Source organism: Erythrolamprus reginae, chromosome 3 (genome assembly GCF_031021105.1).
Source record: "Erythrolamprus reginae isolate rEryReg1 chromosome 3, rEryReg1.hap1, whole genome shotgun sequence".
Lineage (NCBI taxonomy): Eukaryota > Metazoa > Chordata > Lepidosauria > Squamata > Dipsadidae > Erythrolamprus > Erythrolamprus reginae.
In genome coordinates, this window is record NC_091952.1 from 178,819,383 (window position 1) to 178,843,022 (window position 23,640).

Below are 23,640 nucleotides of genomic sequence, written 5' to 3' on the forward strand. Positions count from 1 at the left end.
GGTTTGTAAGGTGAAAATAGTTTGTAAGAAGAGGCAAAAAAAATCTTAAACCCCGGGTTTGTATCTCAAAAAGTTTGTATGACGAGGCGTTTGTAAGACAAGGTATCACTGTATTAATATACAGTGATCTCTCGGTTAGCGCGGGGGTTACGTTCCAAGACCTCCCGCGCTAACCGATTTCCGCGTTATATTGGATGCGGAAGTAAAACCACCATCTGCGCATGTGCGCCATTTTTTTCATGGCCGCACATGCGCAGATGGTGGAGTTTGCGTGTGGGCGGCGGGGAAGACCAAGGGAAGATTCCTTCAGCCGCCCAACAGCTGATCTGCTCCGCAGCGCGGAAGCAGCGAGGAGCCGAAGATGGGGTAAAGGCAAAGGGGAAACCCCATCTTCGGCTCCTCGCTGCTGCCGCGCTGCGGAGCGGATCAGGTGTTGGGCGGCTGAAGGAACCTTCCCTTGGTCTTCCCGCTTGCCGCTTGCCAGTCCACACACGCCCCCCTGGATGAGCCGGCCACAGGGGCGAGGGGTGGGGATGAAGGGGCAGGACTTCCCGGGCGGAAGGCATGCTCGGCTCTGCCGCTCCAGCCCCTTTCGGCCGAGCAGCCAGGGAAGTCGAGCCAGGCGTGGCGGCGGCAGCGCTGCTTCTCCGGTCGCCCGGTCCTCTCCTGCCTCCTGCGCCGATGTTCCCCGCTGCGACGGAAGGCAGTCGCTTGGCTAGGGAGGCTCGGCCAAAAAGGGCTGGAGCGGCAGAGCCGAGCACGCCTTCCGCCCGGGAAGTCCTGCCCCTTCATCCCCACCCCTCGCCCCTGTGGTCGGCGGGGATGAAAGGGCAGGACTCCCTGGGTGGAAGGCGTGCTCGGCTCTGCCGCTCCAGCCGCTTTCGGCCGAGCCTCCCTAGCCAAGCGACTGCCTTCCGTCGCAGCGGGGAACATCGGCGCAGGAGGCAGGAGAGGACCGGGCGACCGGAGAAGCAGCGCTGCCGCCGCCACGCCTGGCTCGACTTCCCTGGCTGCTTGGCCGGGGAGGCTCGGCCGAAAGCGGCTGGAGCGGCAGAGCCGAGCACGCCTTCCACCCAGGGAGTCCTGCCCTTTCATCCCCGCCGACCACAGGGGCGAGGGGTGGGGATGAAGGGGCAGGACTTCCCGGGCGGAAGGCATGCTCGGCTCTGCCGCTCCAGCCCCTTTCGGCCGAGCCTCCCCGGCCAAGCGGCAGCCTTCCACCGGGAGGCTCAGCATTCCGTCAGTCGTAGCGCTGGCTGTCAACTTTTCTTTTTAGCACTGGGGAGGCAAGTCAGCTCCTGCCCAGTTTTAAAAAGAAAAGTTGACAGCCAGCGATTGTTCCGCTGCCGCCAGCATGGCCTGGCTGGAAGCGGAAGATGTAACGGAGCCCACGGGGGATTCGCCTTCCTCCCACCCGCAGCCGAGACTGATTGTGGGCTCCTTCGCAACCTCGGAGAGCTTCCGGGGCATGAAAGCTCACGAAAACCAGGAAGCTCTCCGAGGTTGCGAAGGAGCCCACGATCAGTCGGCTGCCGGCGGGAGGAAAGCGAATGCCACGGGGCTGGGCTCGGCTCCCCCCTCGGCTCCCCCCCCTTACCAGCCCCGCCGCGGAAGGCTCCATTCTGTTCCCTGCCGGCCCGATTGAGCGGCCGGCGGTCTCCATTCAGGGAACAGAATAAAAAAAAATTTATTTTTTAATATTTTATTTTTTTAAATAATATTTTTTGAAAAACCGCGTTGCAGCGTTTCGCGCTAATCGAGAACGCGCAAGTCGAGGGACCACTGTATCTATATTTCAAGGGTTCCATTCTAGTTCTCTACTCATAATTTTGTTCAGTGACATTACAACTGTAATAATGCAAGTGACCACTCATATATTCATATTTTTTACTTGATTATTCTTAAGAGGCAGATTCTTTTATCCACAAGTCTTTATACCCTTTAGTTGGACCTTTCTGTACTGCGATCACAGTACAAAATAATCCACTTTAAAATGTTTCCTTGAGATTTTTATGTCTCTACGGATAATTTTTCTCAACTACTATTCATGTGATGCTCATCAAATCCAAGGAATATGTAAGGCTAATTCTCTGTAATTAATTAACATACAAATACTGTATGTTCATCCCAGAACATATAAGGAAAATAAGGGTGCTTTTCAGAATGACTCAATCTGCTTTTTTCTTCCCAAAATTTGGAAGGTATGCTGAGCTTTGTTGTCTCCTTATTCAAAATCCATGGGACAAATCTCCAGGATGCATCTGGGGTGAGCTACATCCGTCAATTATAAGCACATTAAAAGGCAAACAATAGCTCTGCCTTAATGTATTCTTTCTTGAAAGATACATTTCTGTTGCTGGTACGGCTGGCACTCTCCCTTATCTCTCAAGTACGTGATTTTCCTTTCACCGTTACAGGGCTCAAACAAAACCAAAAAAAAAACTAGATTGCTGAGAAAGGTGGAATGGATTTAGGCCACACTTTTCCACTTAAAAGGATCCTGGAGAAATAACAATATGAAGACAAGGCAGACTCACAATGACTGGCAGGGAACACTTTAATAAAAATGTAATTTAAACACTAGCTGCATACATGACCTCATTTAGAGGAAGTCCATACAATATATCAAGGCTTACTCAAAGTAGCCCCAAGGAACTGAGATAGATGACACATGCATCTAGCTGTCTGATTAGCAAGGCTTGGTGTTTTTCTTTTTAAAAAGGTTATGTTTGGTGCATGCCAGAAAGAGTGTGTGATACATCAGACGATGTTGGCTGCAAAGTTGAGGATTTATCCTGTGTATTTATCACACAATTAGAAGACCGACTTTTCCCCTACAATGACTATAAGTCATCCTCCACTTATGACTGTAACTGAGCCTGGAATTAAGATTCTAAGTCATTGAAGTCATTAAGCAGTTTGTCATGTGATCATGCTCAATTTTAACAACAACAACAACAACAACAACAACAGAGTTGGAAGGGATCTTGGAGATCTTCTAGTCCAAGCCCCTGCGTAGGCAGGAAATCCTACACTACTTCAGACAGATGGTTATCCAACATCATCTTTAAAAACTTCCAGTGTTGGGGCATTCACAACTTCTGGAGGCAAGCTATTCAATTCCACTGATTAACTATTCTGACTGTCAGGAAATTTCTCCTCTGTTCCAAGTGGCTTCTCTCCTTGTTTAGTTTCCACCCATTGCTTCTTCTTCTACCCTCAGGTGCCTTGGAGAATAGTTTGATTCCCTCTTCTTTGTGGCAACCCCTGAGATTTTGGCACACTGCTATCATGTCTCCCCTGGTCCTTTGCAACCATTTAGATGATGGTCATTAAGCAAACACAAGGGTTGTTAGGCAAATCTGTGTGATCCAATGGGCGTGGGGTTTTTTTTTTTGCCAAAAACCACTGAAAATTGCAATCTCGTGACTGACGGGAGTTGTAAACAATCATAAATGGGAACCAGTTGCCAAAATAAATGTCAGCCAGGGGAGAGGTCTGTCATAACTTTGAACAGTCGTTAAGTGATTAGTCATTAAGCGAGGACTACTTGTATGTGGCATTTTTACTTCAAAGGTCAGAAAGCCCCCTTTGTAGCAGTCACCAGTGAACAGCTACCAAAAATTTTACTACCACACTGTGGGCGTGGCTTATGCAGGACGCCCTGCATTTTCTTTCAACATCTTTCAGTGCAAATTGGGTGCTCTGGGATGGAGCTCCATTTTTGCTACCCCTCTGCGTCCCCAACCCCACCCAACCCCGTCCGGGCAGTAGCCCACCCCTGCCCATCACTCTGATCAGTGTGTTTGGGTGTGTGGTTATGGGTGGGTGTAAATGGAGAAATCATGTGAATGAAGACTCTGTCTACAAATTCTGGCCAACTTGGCAGGAGATATATGCATACTATCCTGGATTTTGCCTCACCCATTTTAGACAGTGGCTCAACACATTGCGCTTAATGGCATTACTGTTTTCAATTTATAACATCTGTTCAACTTATACTTGCCTTCAATGCCATTTATTTTTTATGTGCTAGTATGCCACGGTTCATGCATTTTGTGCCACATATTCATTTAATGCAGAAACATACATTCCAAGAATATATGTCAGGCTTGGGTTCTGCTAATAACAGCTTGGGCTTTGGATTCTGAAAGTTATAATATCTACGGCATTCTTTAAATCTATAGCTGAATATGCAGGCTCATGAAAATATTATGCAAGTTTGCTATACTGAATTTGCCAGGTTGGTGGTTCATTACGCTAAGCTTTATTCGGACATTCCTGGATTCCACAAACAGCTGAATGTGGCTTAATGATTAATGTATATTATAAACTCTGAAGAATTTTGCTAATGCATTTCCTTTAGAAAACTACAGGCTTGGCAGCCTCCACAAAGAATTAAATCTATAAATTGTGGGGTTTCCTTTGAAATAGGGATACATATAACTTTTAAATACATTTGGGGCAAGACTATTGTGTCTTATGAAGTTATGTTGGTTTGAGGAGAGAATAAGATGAGATAGTTATATTTTTAAGTTTTTGTCTTATACTAAGGTATTGCCCTTTGTTGGCATTATATTGACAATTCAGAAGATTGGGAGGGTGGAGTACAAAACTAACAGCCCATTCCTCCTTTCTTAACAACAAATGAGGAGATGTTGCCTTTTGAAAAAAACACTTTTGGGACAATCATGACCTGGATGACTGAGAATTTTCATAACCATATACAGTGTTCCCTCGACTTTTGCGGGGGATGCGTTCCGAGACCACCCATGAAAGTCAAATTTCTGCGAACTAGAGATGCGGAAGTAAATACACCATTTTTGGCTATGGACAGTATCACAAGCCATCCCTTAGCACTTTAAACCCCTAAATTACCATTTCCCATTCCCTTAACAACCATTTACTCACCATTATTACTGGTACTCACCATTGAATAAGACACTTAGTGATCCTGATATTTATAAACATAATTATTTATTAACAATAAAAAAAAATTTGTTATTTATTTGCAAAAATTATTAGTTTGGCGATGACGTATGACGTCATCGGGCGGGGAAAACCGTGGTATAGAAAAAAACCGTGAAGTATTTTTTAATTAATATTTTTTGAAAAACCATGGTATAGGCTATTTGCGAAGTTCGAACCTGCGAAAATCGAGGGAACACTGTACCTTCTTTTAACATGATGGAGATCATCATTTATATACCCTGCTCAAAAAAATAAAGGGAACACTTAAACAACACAATATAACTCCAAGTAAATCAAACTTCTGTGAAATCAAACTGTCCACCGAGGAAGCAGCACTGATTGACAATCAATTTCACATGCTGTTGTGCACATTCAACTTTGTACAGAACAAAGTGTTCAATGAGAATATTTCATTCATTCCGAGCTAGGATGTGTTATTTGAGTGTTCCCTTTATTTTTTTGAGCAGTATATTAAGATTGGGATGTTTGGGACTGATTTTCTTAAGCTGCAAGTCCTAAACCTAGAAGCAATTTTTCCCATAGGAATCAATGTAAAAGCAAATAATGCATGCAAACCCATTAGGAAAAAAATAAAAGTTCAGAATTTGGGTGGCAGGAGGGGGAGGAAGAAGAGGAGGAGGAGAGTCGCTGCTGAAGGAAGAAGGTGAGGTAAGGGGAATCAAAAGTACATGGCTTGTTTTTGACATTTAATCTAAGCTTGTTTGGGACAGACAAGCTAGGATGTTACTTTTGCATATCACAGTAGAGAAACTATAGAAGAATTTTTTCCTGTTTAATCAGCTGTTTCTTCCTGACAAAAGGAGTTTAACAGAAACTATCTTTTTAACAGAAATTATGCTTTAATACTGTATATTTGCTCATTTTTAATAAACCAAGATGCTGGGAAATTCTAACTTATCATTACATGCAAAACATAGATACCTTATGAAATCAGCTACATTTCAACTATAAAAACTGGCAATGTAAGCCAATTTCTATTAATAATATCATTGCTGCTCATAAAAAATGTATAATCAACATTTGCCATTTATTTTTCATTCAGCGATGTGCCAGTTTTTAGTAAAAACCAGTTCAATCCTCTAGTGGTAACTCATCTATTCTGGCAATTGAGTAATTACAGAATTGTGGTTCAATAGGTTCCTTGGGTTATAGACCTCAACAAAAGGAAAAAGAAAGGTTAGTATTTTGCCTTATTAGTGCTTCTATTACTGTTCGTGTTTAATATTTCATATGACAACAGCAAGAACGCATGGCAGTGAACGATAATATCTAGCAGTACATTTACCCAATTTGCTTATTGAAAGGCAAAATAAAAAATAGAGGTAGTTAAATCAATTAAAATACAAGTAATTGGAAGCAGATATATAGGAGATGAGCCTGTAGCTTAGAGGCTAAGGCCACTGCCTTACAAGGCAGAGCCCCAGGTTCAAATCCCGGTAAGGGTATGGGCAAGATTGGGCAGCAAGCGGAACGGCATGAAACGCCGTTCAGTGGCGGAAATGAAACTGTGCGCGCAGCTTCGTCAGCGCCGGCGGTGCAAGCGCGTGCACGCGAGATTCGGCGTGCAGCAGCCAAATCTCACCGTCCCACCCAGGAAGGAGAGCAGTTCGTCGGGGAGCGTGCACTCCCCCCCCCACCGGAACATTCCAGTAGGGCCGCAAATGGCTGCCCTTTACTTGGTATGGCTACCTGATGAAGGCAAATAAGCCCGAAATAGATTTATAGTAGTCTCCTTTTCTTTTCATTATCAGAAAAAATATATCACACTTATAGATTATAGTTGGCGGCTATAAAAAGCTTATCTGCCTTGGAATATGGTCCCTAGTGGGGCCGAGAGGCAAAAAGGAAGCTGTGTTGCTCCTTCAATATATTTATTTATTTATTTATTATTTGGATTTGTATGCCGCCCCTCTCCGAAGATATCAGGGTGATTTGACAAAAAATCACACACAAACCTTCCCTGGTACAAGCTGATATAGGAGATGAGCCTGTAACTTAAAGGCTAAGGCCACTGCCTTAAAGGCACAGCCCCAGATTCAAATCCCGGTAAGGGTATGGCTACCTGATGAAGGGAAATAAGACCAAAATAGATCTATAGCAGTCTCCCTTCCTTTTCATTATCAGCAAAAAATATGTTTTATATTCAATTATGCTTTTTCAGTTAAGGGCATTACATTATATTTGAAAAAGATTATGGCTTGCTCAATTTTTGCCAACTGAATTCAGAATTAATAAACAAGATGTTTGGCTGAAAGCTTTGAAATGGAGATCAATCAATTAATTTAATGCATTAGAACAGTGTTTTTCAACCAGTGTGCCGTTTTTTCACTAGTGTGCCGCGGAACATAGTTAGGTGTGCCGCGAGAGGGGAGAGAGAAAGAGAAAGAAAGCAAGAGAGAGAGAGAGAGAAAGAGAGAAAGAAAGAGAGGGTGTGAGAGAAAGAGAGAGAGAGAAAGCAAGAGAGAAAGAGTGAGTGAGTGAGAGAGAGAAAGTAAGAAAGAGAGAGGAGAGGAAGGGAGAGAGAAATGAGAGAAAATAAATAAATGAGAAAATGACTGAGGCGGAGAATGAAAGGAAAGAGAGAGAAACAAAAGAGAGAAGTGACTCTTGATTTAAAGCATATGATAAAAAGCACCCAAAGAATAAGAGAGGAAAACTCCCAGCCCTCACCTGTTTTTGGAAAGAATAAGAGAGGAAAAAACACAGCCCTCACCTGTTTTTGGAAATGGTTCAAGAGTGTGTATACACACACACACAAGGGGGAGATAATATGTATAATATGTATTGTCTTAGAGTGTCATTTTGTGTCATTTTGGTTGGTGGTGTGTCCCAGGATTTTGTAAATGTAAAAAATGTGCCGCGGCTCAAAAAAGGTTGAAAATCACTGCATTAGAATATCTCAACTATGATACATGGAAGCTCTGAGTCCATTTATATACCGGTAGAGAGCTACAAAACTGTTACACCATCCAATCAGAGCTGAAGAAGCTTCTTGAATAAGAAGTGAAACATCTTCAAAGAAAAAGCAGAAAGTCCAGCTGCCTCTTGAAAAAGCACCTTTGGGACAACCATGACCTGGATGACTGAAAATCTCCATAGACATTTAGCGATGTCATTCACCTTGCCTACAGTTTCCACAGAAATAAAACTCAGTGGTACTAAATTTACAGACATTGGGGGACAGATAGAACACTATTATATTTATGCATTTTAAGAATGATATAAACCAATGGTCAGCAACTAATGGTCTGTGGACCACTGGTGGTCCACAAGAAAATGTTGGTGGTTCGCAAAAAAATTATTTGCATTTTTTTATATTGCACTAAATACTATTTATCTTTTTTTTTAAATCATATTAGTGGTCTGCGAGATTTAAAATTATGATTTTAGTGATCCTTGAGATCCGAAAGGTTGGTGACCCCTTGTATAAACCAGCATAAACAATCTTTGTAGCATAAAATAGGAGAAGTACATTGTAGTATAAGTCATGGCATTCTCATGAACAGAGAAAAGAGACCCACAAATGTCCAGCATTAGAGCTTTTCTCCACTATAGATTCAGGGATCCCAACAATTTGGGATAAAAATGTATTAAGTATTTCAACGACTAAATTTCCAATCAAAGGTAAGAACATAGGTCCATAGATTTATTGCAGAACGAACAGATTTCACAATTCTTCCGCATAGTTCAAAAAATGAACAAATCTTATTTTGCTTTTCTACTTCTACTTTAACTAAACTGGATCAGTTAATTTATACTAGCCATATACTGTACTGTATATACACATACTGTATATATTCTTGCATGAATCACATCTGAACTGGCATGCAGTTATATCCCCAAGCAAATTAATATTTTTGCTTCACATTACATTTAATCAAAGTAACTTTCAATCGATGAAAAGGGCAGGAGTATTTAAATGCCAATAAATTATTTTACTTTGATCCATCAAGAGAAAGACCTTTTTTACAAAAAGAAATATGACAAATGGGCACTGCACTATGGTTCGTTTAACCTATGTTAGTTAAATACTGTATGTAGGCCATAATAGGCTAGGTTACTACAACAAACTACAACAACATATTGTAGACTAGAATGGCTAAGTTCATATAATCTAAATTACTAATATAATTATTCAAAATGGCAATGCAGAATACCGGTAATCAATATCAGTGACACTTTAAAAATTTTATGCAAGTTTGCCAGAAATAATGCAGTAGTCTTAAAATACTATGGCTATGAATATCAAATCTTAAAAATCTGTCTTGAGTATTTACTGTCAAGTGTCTTTCCATTAAATACTTTAGTGAAAGACACAAAGAATTTTCCATTTCATTTTTAGTGGGCTATTTCTCTCAAAATATATTATATTTACAAATCTTATCTGGAGGAATATACATGGTTAAAGATACAGTACGTACTTACAATAAAAAGTTCATTGCCTAAATACATGTTGCATATGCTCACTTCTTTTTTTAAAGTTTTATTTTTTTATTTTTTTTAAGTTTTATTTTAATTTTCAATTAAATAAAAAAGAAAAATATCTCAACAATCACATCATTACCCGTTTCAAATTCAATTTGTAAAAGTCTTATGTCTAATTTGATTACATTCATCAATAAGAAAAAAGATATGAAAGTGAATAAATTTTATCTTATTAAACGTTATATTTGTGTACATTATTTGTTATGATCCAAGTTTGTGTGATTCTCTTAGCTTTTCTTTGAGTTATTCTATTCTGGATCCAGTTGTACCACTTATCCCATGGTTTGTTTGTTTCGTCGACTTTCATGCCCTTGATATCTCTCGTCATTTTGTCCATCTCAGCACACCTATAAATTTTCTCAATTATTTGGCTTTCTGATGGAGTACCTTAGTTTTTCCAATTTTGGGCGTATGTTATTCTCATTGCAGTAATTATATACGTCATCAGATGAAGTGTTTGTTTAGGATACTTTTTATCCCATATTCCTAGTTTTGTTTTATTAGTATACTGTATACATAAAAATTCAATTTTAATCAAAAAGTGTGTTATCTGGGTACAATTATTTTTAGGCGATCATAATCAGAGTATTTACAATAACCTGAATCACAATTACATTAATAGTGACAATAATATTTTGTTTGCCCATTTTAACAAATTTCCATGTATATGCTCACTTCTGAATGAGTCTATAGAAAAAAAATTAGGTAAACTTTTCCATACAAAGAGAATGTATACATACATAGCCTATATTTACTAAAGCAAAAATGTATTGCCAAATAAAGAGAGAAAGAAAGAGATAGCAAGAGAGACAGAATGAGAGAGAGAAAGAAAGGAAAGAAAGAAAGAAAGACAGCAAGAGGGGGGGAGGAGGGAGAGAGAAAGAGCAAAAGAGAGAGGAAGGAAGGGAGAAAGAAAGGGATGGAGAGAGAGAGAAAGAGGGAGGGAGAGAAAGAGGGAGGGAGAGAGAAATAGAGCGAAAGGGAGAAAGAGAGATTTTTTTTGTCCAAACTTTTTTGCGCGCCCCCCCCCTCAATGTTCCCCAGGATTTTGAAAATGTGAATAATGTGCCGCGGCTCAAAAAAGGTTGGGAAACACTGCTGTAATAGACCAGCACAACTAACAGGGTGTGGTCTAATTGTCTGATGACTTAGTTCTCTCATTCTCATATCTGCAAGAGTCAGTAGGTTAAAAAAATTAAAATGTTTGTTTTTGCTAAACATGGAAGTTGAAAAGGGAACAACAGTCAAAACTGGTAAGATGGTAAATGTGACTTCATTGCAATAGCAAAGATCTGTTCCTCAAAGACTCTTTGAAGAGTACCCTTTCCTGGTGATTTCATATTTTCCCTCACTCCAGTATGGAAGCTGATGGCAATTCCTTCTTGAGAGATATATTTTTATTTCCCAATGTAATCTACAGGAATCTAATTTCTCATTGTCTCTAGGTGTTAACCAATTCCAGTTAGTTTCTGAGGTCAGTTAGATAGAACTCTAACACCTCATTGTAGCTGAGAATTAAATTCAACCTTGGGGAAAGATTAATTAAAAAGAGTTATATCCTGCTAAAAAAATCAATGGATTTTGCTTCATTGAAATGATTTTACAGATATTAAAAATGCAACCCAGAGATCTTAAATTATTACAAGCCTCTTCCACATACACAGCCTGTTTGACATCATTTATCTATTATGGATTTTAGACATTTATAAGCTTATATAGAAATTTTATTTATCCTAATCTGGGCTTTGATCTGATCAGTGCGTCTAAGTTATAATGAAGGGCTACACCATAGCAACTGCTTTAAGTGCACAAGATTATTACATAATTTGGAAGCCGGAGAAAAAAAAGATTGAGGGAAAAAGAGCTCTGTAAGATAATTTAAACATTACATTTTTATTCCAGGAAGTATATCCTAAGAATAATAAAATATTACTGATTCTTTTTTATTTGTCTCTGACACAATAAAATAAGGATAAATAAGTTCAAATACTAAATAAGGAGATTTCATATAACTTTTTAATTAATCGTAAAGCAAGAGATGTTTAGAATAGCAACGTTTGTACATCAAGAGAAACTCATCTGGGGCAGCCAGTAGTACATCTGCAATTATGCAAACACTTTGTGCACTGTTACAAAACAACTGTTGGGGAAACATTGTCAGTTCATAACATAACTGCCACAGACAATATAACCAAATTATAAAAGAATGTAATCCAACTTCCTCAAGCATTACCTTCTACAGCAGTGGTTCTCAACCTGGGGGTCGGGACCCCTTTGGGGGTCGAACAACTATTTCACAGGGGTCGCCGCAGACCATGGGAAAAGACAAATTTCCCATGGTGTTAGGAGGTAAAGCTTCTATTCTGGCACCTTGGGACATATTTTTACAATCTGACCAATCAGGAATTTAAGTGGGGTATCCCTCTGACCTTCCTGCCAATCAGCTTAAAGCTCTGTTGGGAGAATTAGTGCTAGACTTATGGTTGGGGGTCAACACAACATGAGGAACTGTATTAAGGGGTCGCGACATTAGAAAGGTTGAGAACCACTGTTCTGCAGGATGATGCCTACTACCTCTACTTAGCTGGGTTTTTAATAAAACCATTCCTTCCAAGCAAATACTGGACAAGTTCCTCGTGGTTTGTGTTTTCTAATAATGTACAGATGTATCCCAGATGCATTCTAAGAAATTAAAATGATGCTGAAGCCTGCCAAGTGCCACAGAAAGTATCCACCAGCAAACTAGTGCTCAACTGCATTATACTGGAGTTGCCAGGTAGAGATAATAAGGAAAGGGAACAATGGCAGTAGTATCTAGACCCAGTATGTCCAACCTGTGAGCTACATAGAGCTCTGGGCAGCTAGAATTGCAACCCCACAATAATGTAAACTTTTAGCATTATCAAGTGATTTACAGACATTAAATGTATTATACATTTTATATGCAGCTCAAGACAATTCCTCTTTACTTTACTCAACTCTACCCAGACAGTCTCAAAATGGGGGAACAGTGCAGTCAGGCGGTAGGGAAAGCAAGTAGGATGCTTGGCTGCATAGCTAGAGGTATAACAAGCAGGAAGAGGGAGATTATGATCCCACTATATAGAGCGCTGGTGAGAACACATTTGGAATACTGTGTTCAGTTCTGGAGACCTTACCTACAAAAAGATATTGACAAAATTGAACGGGTCCAAAGACGGGCTACAAGAATGGTGGAAGGTCTTAAGCATAAAACGTATCAGGAAAGACTTAATGAACTCAATCTGTATAGCCTGGACTGGAGGACAGAAGGAAAAGGGGGGACATGATCGAAACATTTAAATATATTAAAGGGTTAAATAAAGTCCAGGAGGGAAGTGTTTTTAATAGCAAATTGAACACAAGAACAAGGGGACACAATCTGAAGTTAGTTGGGGGAAAGATCAAAAGCAACATGAGAAAATATTATTTTACTGAAAGAGTAGTAGATCCTTGGAACAAACTTCCAGCAGACGGTAGATAAATCCACAGTAACTGAATTTAAACATGCCTGGGATAAACATATATCCATCCTAAGATAAAATACAGAAAATAGTATAAGGGTAGACTAGATGGACCATGAGGTCTTTTTCTGCCGTCAGACTTCTTTGTTTCTATGTTTCTAACCAAAAAGTTGGACCTCCATGATTTAAACCAGACAATCTGCAAAGGACTAATATTTTATCTCTCCTTTTCCCTCGCCACTAGAAGTGCCAGAAGATATGGCAACAAACTTCAAGCATTGAGACCTATGCTATAGATACATACATATTTTATAATTTGCCTCCTGATTGTCATATGAATTGACAAAGACTTCTGTATAGTCCATCTTATACTTTTAGATTACCTACGGAGCTCCTTTCTCAAGTCCCTCGACTAGTACATTTAAAATGAATAATTCTTCTTTTATTGTGGCAGAACCTGAGATATAAAATAATTTGCCAATAAAACTCCTTTCGTAAGCTTCTTAAAACCCACCTCTGCCGTCAGGCATGGGGGAACTGAGACATTCTTTCCCCCTAAGCCTTACAATTTACGCATGGTATGTTTGTATGTATGTTTGGTTTTATAATAAGGGGTTTTTTAGTTGTTTAGTATTGGATTGTTACGTGCTGTTTTTTATCACTGATGTTAGCCACCCCGAGTCTGCGGAGAGGGGCGGCATACAAATCCAATAAATAAACAAATAAATAAATAAACAAACAAATAAATAAATAAAATAAAGCTGAAACCAGCGCTCTCCTTAATATCATTTGGGAGACAACTCAACATATATTTGTTTTTTCAAATCTTTTACTGCCACTCTTTTAATTTATGTGTTTGATGTCCATTACATTTTTAATGGATTTTTTCCTATCTTTATTTATTTTCTAAATAAATAATAAATGGGTTAAAGTGCTGCAAGTTTAAGCCTTGCTGCGATGCAATGGATACTGCCAAGCTATCCAAGATAGTAAAATCTTTGTGTTTAAATTCCTACATACAAACATTGGCTCAGAATCTAAAACTCTGTATACTCAGTATTCTAGAATCCATGAAGACTTTTAGCCATGTAGATCTATTCAAAAGTTTCTTGTCTGTCACACACGAGGCATAAAACTGGAGCCAGTATAGAAGGAGCAATCCCACAAACCTCTTCAATATGATCTCTTGTGAACAAAATATGAAGGAAATTATTTTTTCCACACAGGTTCCTTTTGATCCAGGCCCTAAAAAACCCCATAATCTATACCAGTGTTTCCCAACCTTGGCAACTTGAAGATATCTGGACTTCAACTCCCAGAATTCCCCAGCCAGCATTCGCTGGCTGGGGAATTCTGGGAGATGAAGTCCAAATATCTTCAAGTTGCCAAGGTTGGGAAACAGTGATCTATATTGTATGTATGATTTGCAAAATAAAGGCTGAGGAAGGAAGCATAGACTTCCTGTTAAGTAAATGGCTGTGTACCCATACACTGATCCAGCCAGTCTACCAGGAAAGGTAAGAATCATAAGAACATAAGAAGATGTCCAATATAAATCAAACCATTACTTTACTTGGCAAGTTATTACTTGAATCTTAATGCCATTCTGCTGAGATGGCCAAATTGTCTTCTTTCATTACAGTAGAGAAAGGACAAAAAAGACATTTATTGCTGACTGGAAACGCCTTATGGACTTTTTGAGTAAAGCAGAAGAAATACATTTGTGTATTTTATGGTTTAAATTTATGGTTTTAAAGAAAGAGGTAAATTTAAAATTGCACAGATTGTGGAGTAAAGAAGATCAGAACTCACTTTTTATTCCTCCCCTCAATTTTTATTTTCTTTTTACCTTTTATAATAATAATAACAATAATAATAATAATAATAATAATAATAATTTATTAGATTTGCATGCTCTTAGCTTTTATTAGATTTGTATACTCATAGCTTTCTTTTTTATTTCTTTTTCTTTTTTGCCCTTTACTTTATACTGGTTTCTATTAGTTTTTGCCTTCCTTTAAAAAAAAAATCAGTAACATAAGAACAATTATTTCAGAGGTTTTGCCCAGAATTTTTCTATAAATGGCAGGGATTCAATGTGGACTATTAAACCTGCAGGGCATAGGTTTTACCTCAATTTTCTGTTTAGAATAATGGACACTTCACAATCTCTGCGTGTTTCGTTCATTGTCTATTCTTTATAGTAATATTTAAAATCGTTTGTTTAAAATGCCGAAAAACCCAGAGTCAGTATTTTCTTTTCATTTAATAATAAAAACAACCATCCTCTTTGAAGGAGATAGGCAATTTGGAAATATACAAAATAATATAAAATAAACACTTAGGAGCCAAATACACAAGGGCTGAAGCTCCAAGAACCAAAGAAATAAAGCATAAAGATGAATAAAGTTTTCTTTGGAATACATGGGATCCATGCTACAAAGGCGAATATTTCATTCAAGTATGCTCCTGAACTCTATTTTAGACATAAAATGGCAGACTTCTGAAAGCTAAGTGAAACTAATTAATAGTTAATATTAAAAAGTACTTATGAGTAGATTTTGAAGGGAAGGAAGTCAAGCCTACTGATATATCTTTTTTTAAAAAGTATGAAGCAGAATGTTTAGGAATGAATTTACTTTAAAAGCAGTTATAAAGAAATAAATCATCCACAGAATTTTTCAGAAATCCATGAAATCCCAGATTTGTTTACCAATTACTAGAAAAGAAAAGCCAAGTATAACATTAATCAGCATCCACTACAAAACACGAAAATTTTCATATCATTGTTATATGAGATATATTACATTTATTATATTTTTAGTTATACTGATCGTATTACCTGGAGGGGAAACATAGAAACATAGAAGACTGACGGCAGAAAAAGACCTCATGGTCCATCTAGTCTGCCCTTATACTATTTTCTGTATTTTATCTTAGGATGGATATATGTTTATCCCAGGCATGTTTAAATTCAGTTACTGTGGATTTACCAACCACGTCTGCTGGAAGTTTGTTCCAAGGATCTACTACTCTTTCAGTAAAATAATATTTTCTCATGTTGCCTTTGATCTTTCCCCCAACTAACTTCAGATTGTGTCCCCTTGTTCTTGTGTTCACTTTCCTATTAAAAACACTTCCCTCCTGAACCCTATTTAACCCTTTAACATATTTAAATGTTTCGATCATGTCCCCCCTTTTCCTTCTGTCTTCCAGAACATACACTGATATTTAATAGAAGTTTTGGACATACGGGTTTTTAGCACAGTATATAATGTGTCTTAATTGCATGGCAATGTGTGCGTGTGTGTGGGTGGGTGAGTGTGTAGGTCTTGCATATTTGGGTCTTTTCCCATGTAAGAATGATATAATCTTGGCAACATTCCAACGAGGTCCCACTCGTCATCTTCAGACTGGTGTTTTCGGCTTCATTGTAGGGCAAACAGAACCTTTGTTCATCCTAGCACGAAGCCGAAAACACCAGCCTGAAGATGATGAGTGAGACCTCATCGAAACGTCACCAAGATTCTACCAATCTTACATGGGAAAAGACACAAATAACCTACATACCTATATGCATGAATATATATATATTCATATATATATACATATATATATATATGTAGATTGTTCTGAGTTCGGGTTTTGCCCCATGTAATATTTTGAGTGTCTATGCGACGTTTCGGTGAAATCACATTTACCATCATCAGGCTGAAGTTGTAAGCTTCGTGCTGCTGTAGATATAGTAGATATATATATAAAATAAGGCCGAAATAGATCTATCCTAGTCTCCCTTAATTTTCAAATTCAGCAAAAAAACATGTGACACATACAGATAGAATTGTACGCTATCAATAAAATTAACTGCCTTGGAAATGGCCCTGGGTTGGGCCGAGAGGCAAATAAGGAGCTGTGATGTTCCTTCAATACACCAGGGTGATTCGACACAAAAATATGTAACCCTTCCCTGGTGCAGAGCTGAAGGGATTGGATACTGTAGCCTAGAGGATAATTCTCTGCCTTACAAGGCAAAGGTTGCAGGTTCAAGTCCCAGTGGGTATGGCTAGCTGATGAGGCCAAAATAAGGCAAAAATAGATCTATCCTAGTCTCCCTTAATTTTCAAATTCAGCAAAAAAACCATGTCACACACACACACACACACACACACACATATATATATATATATATATATATACACACACATACATACATACATACATACATACATACATACATATATATATGTAGATTGTTCTGAGTTCGGGTTTTGCCCCGTGTAATATTTTGAGTGTCTATGCGACATTTTGGTGAAATCACATTCACCATCATCAGGCTGAAGTTTCAAGCTTCGTGCTGTTGTAAATATAGAATGTTTGCAACTGCCATTTCTTCCTTATATATAGTGTTAGGGGGTGGAGATTTGGTTTGAATGTAGCAAATAGATTGGGTGACTATGTTTTAGTGATCTGATTGGTTGGTGGAATCATAATTACTTGAAGGATTGACATTGTGATTATTATGAAGTGGTTTTTTTGTTTAAGGCTTCATAATAATCACCATGTCAATCCTTCAAGTAATTATGATTCCACCAACCAATCAGATCACTAAAACATAGTCACCCAATCTATTTGCTACATTCAAACCAAATCTCCACCCCTAACACTATATATAAGGAAGAAATGGCAGTTGCAAACATTCCATATTTACAACAGCACGAAGCTTGAAACTTCAGCCTGATGATGGTGAATGTGATTTCACCGAAACGTCGCATAGACACTCAAAATATTACACGGGGCAAAACCCGAACTCAGAACAATCTACATACATATACCCGTGAAAATCTACAATCTAGTTATATTAATTGGATTTTTTGAGATGTATATACTGTTTTATATTTTTGATATATTGTGAGCCGCCCCAAGTCCTCAAAGAGGGCAGGCATACAAATCCAATCAATCAATCAATATAATATTCCCTCTATTTCTTTATCAGTTCTTTACAAATTTGAATATATATATATATATACAGCTCAAAAAAATAAAGGGAACACTCAAATAACACATCCTAGATCTGAATGAATGAAATATTCTCACTGAATACTTTGTTTTGTACAGTTGAATGTGCACAACAGCATGATTGACAATCAGTGTTGCTTCCTAAGTGGATAGTTTGATTTCACAGAAGTTTGATTTACTTGGAGTTATATTGTGTTGTTTAAATGTTCCCTTGGTTTTTTTGAGTAGTGTGTATACATACATACATACATACATACATACTCCAATTGTCATGTGTGTCTCAAATTAGATATCTTGTGGTATAAAATATGCATGCCTTTGAGTATCACCATAATGGTCTCCATGGCAATTTTATTTAACTTCAGGGAATCCCTGATTGAATTAGTCACCAATAACAATGGAAGTGATCACTTGCTTCTTTAAAAAGACACACACACATATTTCTCACTGACAATCTTCAACATCTAACTAATAGCATCTTTTGGAGACACTAGCCTATAATTCCTATCATCCCCAATAATGCTACTCACTCTGTTTCTTCTTAGCACACTTAAATAGTATCGGGATATCGGCCAGGAGAAAATCTAGGATTTTATAATTTTTTTAAAAGGCAGGAGAAATGATAACCTAGCAAATGGGGCTTCCACTTCAGTTCAGCAGCAAAATAACAAAAGAAATGAAAGTCTGCCTGGTCTGAGGACCAACTTTGGTTCCTGTCTTATCTTCTTCTCCCTGAATCTGAAACAGTTGTTGCGTTAAACTGGCTGGTCTGAAAAGCAGAAGTGAAGACACTTCTTTTTTTATGCAATTGCAGCAGGTATGTAATTCAGGAAAACCCAAAAATCTTGTTTGGCAATTTTTTTAAAAAATGCAGCATTGCTGAAAAATATCTTAAAATTTCTTTTTTATAATTTTTTTTTTAAAAAAAACTTCTATTCTGTTACATCTGCATGTACTGCTGTCCTATTTGAAAATGCAATACAACAAAACTTCAATGTAATGGACCCCTTTTACCCAACATATTTTTCTGGACAGCCCCTGAAGTAACAAGCAAGTCCACTGCAACTGAATATTTTATGATAATTTTACATCATTCATAATTTATATCATTTGCCTAATGACAGGGTTACTAAAACAATGCAAATTGACTGAAATAACAATCTGCTTCATTTGTATTATGCAAATGATCTACATTATAATAAATGGCATGATTTGTGATTTAATAGGCAGTTTGAAATATTGGATCCACCCATCTTCTCCCTTGATCTGTTAAATTAAGGTTTTTATTATGTATAAATTGATGCAGTCTAAAAAGGAATACAAAACTAATTATTATGGTTCAGTATCATTGTGGATCAAATTATTCATGATTATTCTTACATAATATTTACTACCGGTAGTTTATTTTTTGTGAATCATTAAAAACAGTTTTTACCTTTGAAAAATTATAAAATTCTAAGGTTAAATCATGATTCTTAACTCTTGTCTAAAACAGCTTTCTCCAATCTGGATGCTCTCCAGGTAGGTAAAACTGCAACCCCAATGTCCCCAGACAATATGAAAATACTGTTGTTTTTCTTGCTGATATTTTTTTATATTGGTTATGAAGAGAAGCCAACTGATGAGAGTTGCAATCTATTACTTCTGGAATACACTTCACTTGGGAAATGTTGATCAACACTGATTTCAGCTTTCCAAGGTTTTACAAAGTAATTTTCTCTATCCTTACCTGGAAATGCCAGATACCAAAAGTAGGATCTGTTGCAGTCCAAGTATGGTTTTAACACAAAGTTACATCACTTTCCCATGGAAAAATAACTTTCATAAATTCAAACAAAAATTTAACACTGGCTTTTTATACAACACAACTTCCTTTCCACAGAGAGCTGTTTACACTGGTAATAACAATGCTTTATTTATAATAAATATTAGCAATACAGTAGAATAAAACAAAGCGCTATGAGTATGCTGCCCATCAATGTTTTTAAAGACTACTGTCCCTTATATTGGACAAAAATAAAAGTGTAGCAATGTAAAGGTTTATGGCATGGTTGTCCAATTCATCACTTCCTTGGGACACATTGAGGAATTGTCTTGGACCACATATAAAATATGTAATATAGTGAATGTACATAAGTAACAGACTTCCCTTTTTAATATATTTTTATTTTTGGGGCTTTACTGCTTTCCGGGGCCACATGCAGCTAATGGACTGTAGGTCAGACATGCCTGGTCTATGGGTATTTGAAAAACCCTAACTTATTTTGTGAATCAGTAAGTTTAAGATTTGTTTCCTACCACACACTTTTCAAAAAAGCAGGGGTGAGTTGTCTGAAAAGCTAATTATATTCCATTCAAAATGAACACACAGATCCATTCCAAAGGGGAAAAAATATTAAATTAATTTAGAATGAGATAGGCTTTGGATATTTCCACCCTCCTTCCATCTGTCTTTGTCGCACTGCTGTAGCTTGACCATATCAAACTCAATGCTGGGTGTATCAAAACTAAGTCCCATTATTCCCTGATCATACACCATGGAGCACCAGGAAAAGAGAAGAATTTCAGAAGGAAAACAGCCGAAAACTCAGTTTTGCATTGCTTGAGCATAATGGATTGATCAAATCCACAGAAATAAAGTTCTCCAAGAATGATTTGATACAAAAATGATAATTCAATCACAGAAGATGAGAAATCAATGAAGAAAACAAAATCCACCCCGGCCAGGAGAAAAAAACCCACCAGGAATATTTTTTTAAAAAATGTGGGAAGAATTCTTATTTCTTATTTCATTGCTCTGACAGTTTCTAATGCAACCTATTTTCAGGATTATAAGAACACCTCTACAACATATGAAGGGAGCCTTCTCTTGGCACTTCAATCCTTTCAAAAGTTACACTGCTGTAGGCAAAGAAAGGGCTTTTGAAACACCAGATTAAGCAATCTGGGATTTGACAGGGAGCAGTAATCAGATTTAGGGCTTGTTATCAAAGGGGGAAGCCCCCCCTTGATAAGAAAATATAATTTTGTTTTTAAATTGTTGTACGATTCTCAGAATCTGGAAGGAGTTGGGCCGCCTATAAATTTGATAGATAGATAGGTAAATAGATAGATGGATCGATCAATGGATTAAATTCATTCATTCATTCATTCATTCATTTATTTATTTATTTATTTATTTACATTAGCCACTTTGAGTCTGCTTTGGAATGAGCGGCATATATATACATATATATATGTATATATATTCATTCCAAAGCAGACTCAGAGCAGCTAACAAATGCAATAAATACAATAAAATTAAAATACAATCAGAAATACATAATAAAATCAGAAATAACAATAAATAATAACTTTAAAACAACCATACACACATAGCAGTCAATCTAATTTCAAGCCTGCTGGAAAAGCCATGTCTTAACTACTTTCCAGAAGATCAGTAGGGAGGAGGGGGCAGTTGATTCCATAGGGTCAGTGGCGCCACAGAAAATGCTCTTCCCCGAGGTCCCGCTAACCAACATTGTTTGGTGGACGGGACCTGGAGAAGGTTGACTCTGTGGGCCTTTACTGGCCGCAATGAGGTATGAGGGAGGAGGCAATCCCGCAAATAGTCTGGCCCTGAGCCATTTAGGGCTTTAAAGGTGATAACCAACATCTTGAATTGGGTTCGGAGACTGACTGGCAACCAATGCAGCTTGCGTAGAGATGGAGTAACACGGGTATACCCGTTATTGCATGCGCCACTGCATTTTGCACCAGCTGAAGTTTCTGGACACTCTTCAAGGGTAGGTGGGTGGGTTGGTGGATTGGGTTGGGTTGGGTTGGGTTGGGTTGGTGGATGGATGGATGGAAGGGTGGAAGGATGGAAGGAAGGAAGGAAGGAAGGAAGGAAGGAAGGATAGGTAGATAGATAGACGGATAGGCAGATAGATAGATAGACAGGCAGGCAGGCAGGCAGGCAGGCAGGCAGGCAGACAGACTGTGCCTGTGCGCCTAAGGATGTGCAGAGCCTTTTTGTTCCTTTTTCTTTCCAGGCAGGCTGTTATACCTAATAGGAGGGCACTCTAGAGGGCATCTAGGGCAGCCAGGGATTTGGTTTCCAAGCAGGCCTTTCCCCATTTCACGGCGCCGCTGCTTCTTCCACGCTCTCTTCCCCACCAACCCCCGCCAAGCTCTCCGCGGAGAGACTCACCCAGAGTTTTCACGGCGATCTGCCGGGTGAGGGGAGGCGGCAGGTTGATGCAGACCAAATCCACATCCTGATGCAGCAGCACCTCGTCGATCCGGCTGGTGTAGAAGGGGACGCTCATCTCCTTGGCCAGCTCTTCCGCCTCTTCTTGCGTGCGGCCCCAGAGCGCCTTGACCGCGAAGCCCTCGTCCTTTAGAAGCGGGATGATGACCCGGGCGGTCAGGCTGGTGCCGAACACGCCCACCCCGGGCAGCATGGTTGCTGCTGCCGCTGCCTGCTTCCCTCCGCCACCCTTCTTTGCTGCGATCTGGATGCCCGGCACGCCTTCCTTTCCCCTCCGCCTTCGGCCCTTCCGCGCGGAGCCGCAAGATCGCCAGCAATGCCGGCGTCGCTACACGCGAAGGGCGCCCGGTCCCAATTGGGAACTGCTGCTTCTGCTGTTGCTGTTGCTGCCGCAGGGAGCCAGCGGCACCCGATCCCTGCAGCAGAGGCTGGCTCGGCTCCCGGCCGCGGGCCCCGCCGGCCGCGTCCAGAGCCTCTTCATCAGCAAGCGGCTTGGCCGGCCGGCTCGCTGCCGTTGCCGCCTCTCCATGGCCGGGTCATCCCAAGAGCGCACGGCCCGGAGATCCTGGCGCCCGCCTGCGCTGCTGCTGCTAGTGCTGTGCACACGCGCGGGCATTCAAGGAACCCGGCGATTTTAAAAATAAATAAATTTTTAAAATCCCGATCGACGCGATCGCTCGGTTTCTTTAAAAGCTCCGGATCCTGTGCCAAAAACGCCCGTTCGCCTCTGAGGTAAAGACAGCCAACAAGTGGCGCGGGAGGTAGAAGCAGCCGAAAGCCTCAGCGGCCGCCCCGCTTCTACGACGCTCCATCTGCCATGTTCCCCCGCAATACACGCCAGAGCGTTGGGAGGATAGGAGGAGTTTTGGCTTGTCACCTCCAGTGGATTTTTTATTTTTTTCCTGCAACGCCCTCTCGAGCTCTCAACCTGTCATTGGCCCCGCAGACCTGCTGGAGGGTGACTCTGGCTTCCCCCGCCTGCCTGGCTTTTCTTCTCCGCCCGGAGCTGAGCTGGCTCTTGGCGAAGCAGATCGATCGGTGTAAGGAGTAAACAAGTACTACCGCGAAGCCGGGCTGGCTGTCTCCCGCCGCAGCGTCTGACCCCCCCGGAGGCCTGGACGGTCGAAAGGACGGGAGAAGGGCAGAGGGCTCCCGCTGAAGAGCACAGGCCGGGAACCTGCCTCGCTCCAAAGCAGCAGCTCCCTGATCTTGTCCCTTTCGGGAGTCGAGGCTGATACAGGACGTGGTTAACCCTCCCCATCCCTATACTCCAGGTGTAGCTTTTTTATCTATCTATCTATCTATCTATCTATCTATCTATCTATCTATCTATCTATCTATCTATCTACCTACCTACCTACCTACCTACCTTTCTATCTATCTACCTACCTACCTTTCTATCTATCTATCTTT

At 39.7% G+C, this 23,640-nt stretch overlaps 1 protein-coding gene across 1 annotated transcript in view; it reads right to left on the reverse strand.

The window, feature by feature from the left end:
* Positions 1 to 23,061, reverse strand: part of GFOD1 (Gfo/Idh/MocA-like oxidoreductase domain containing 1) — a 56,870-nt gene extending 33,809 nt beyond the window's left edge. Inside the window, exon 1 of the mRNA XM_070747270.1 lies at positions 22,168 to 23,061. Coding sequence (XP_070603371.1) covers positions 22,168 to 22,420 — 253 coding nt within the window. The 5' untranslated portion in view covers positions 22,421 to 23,061. The remainder of the gene's footprint in view (positions 1 to 22,167) is intronic.
* Between the last annotated feature and the right edge of the window lie 579 nt (positions 23,062 to 23,640).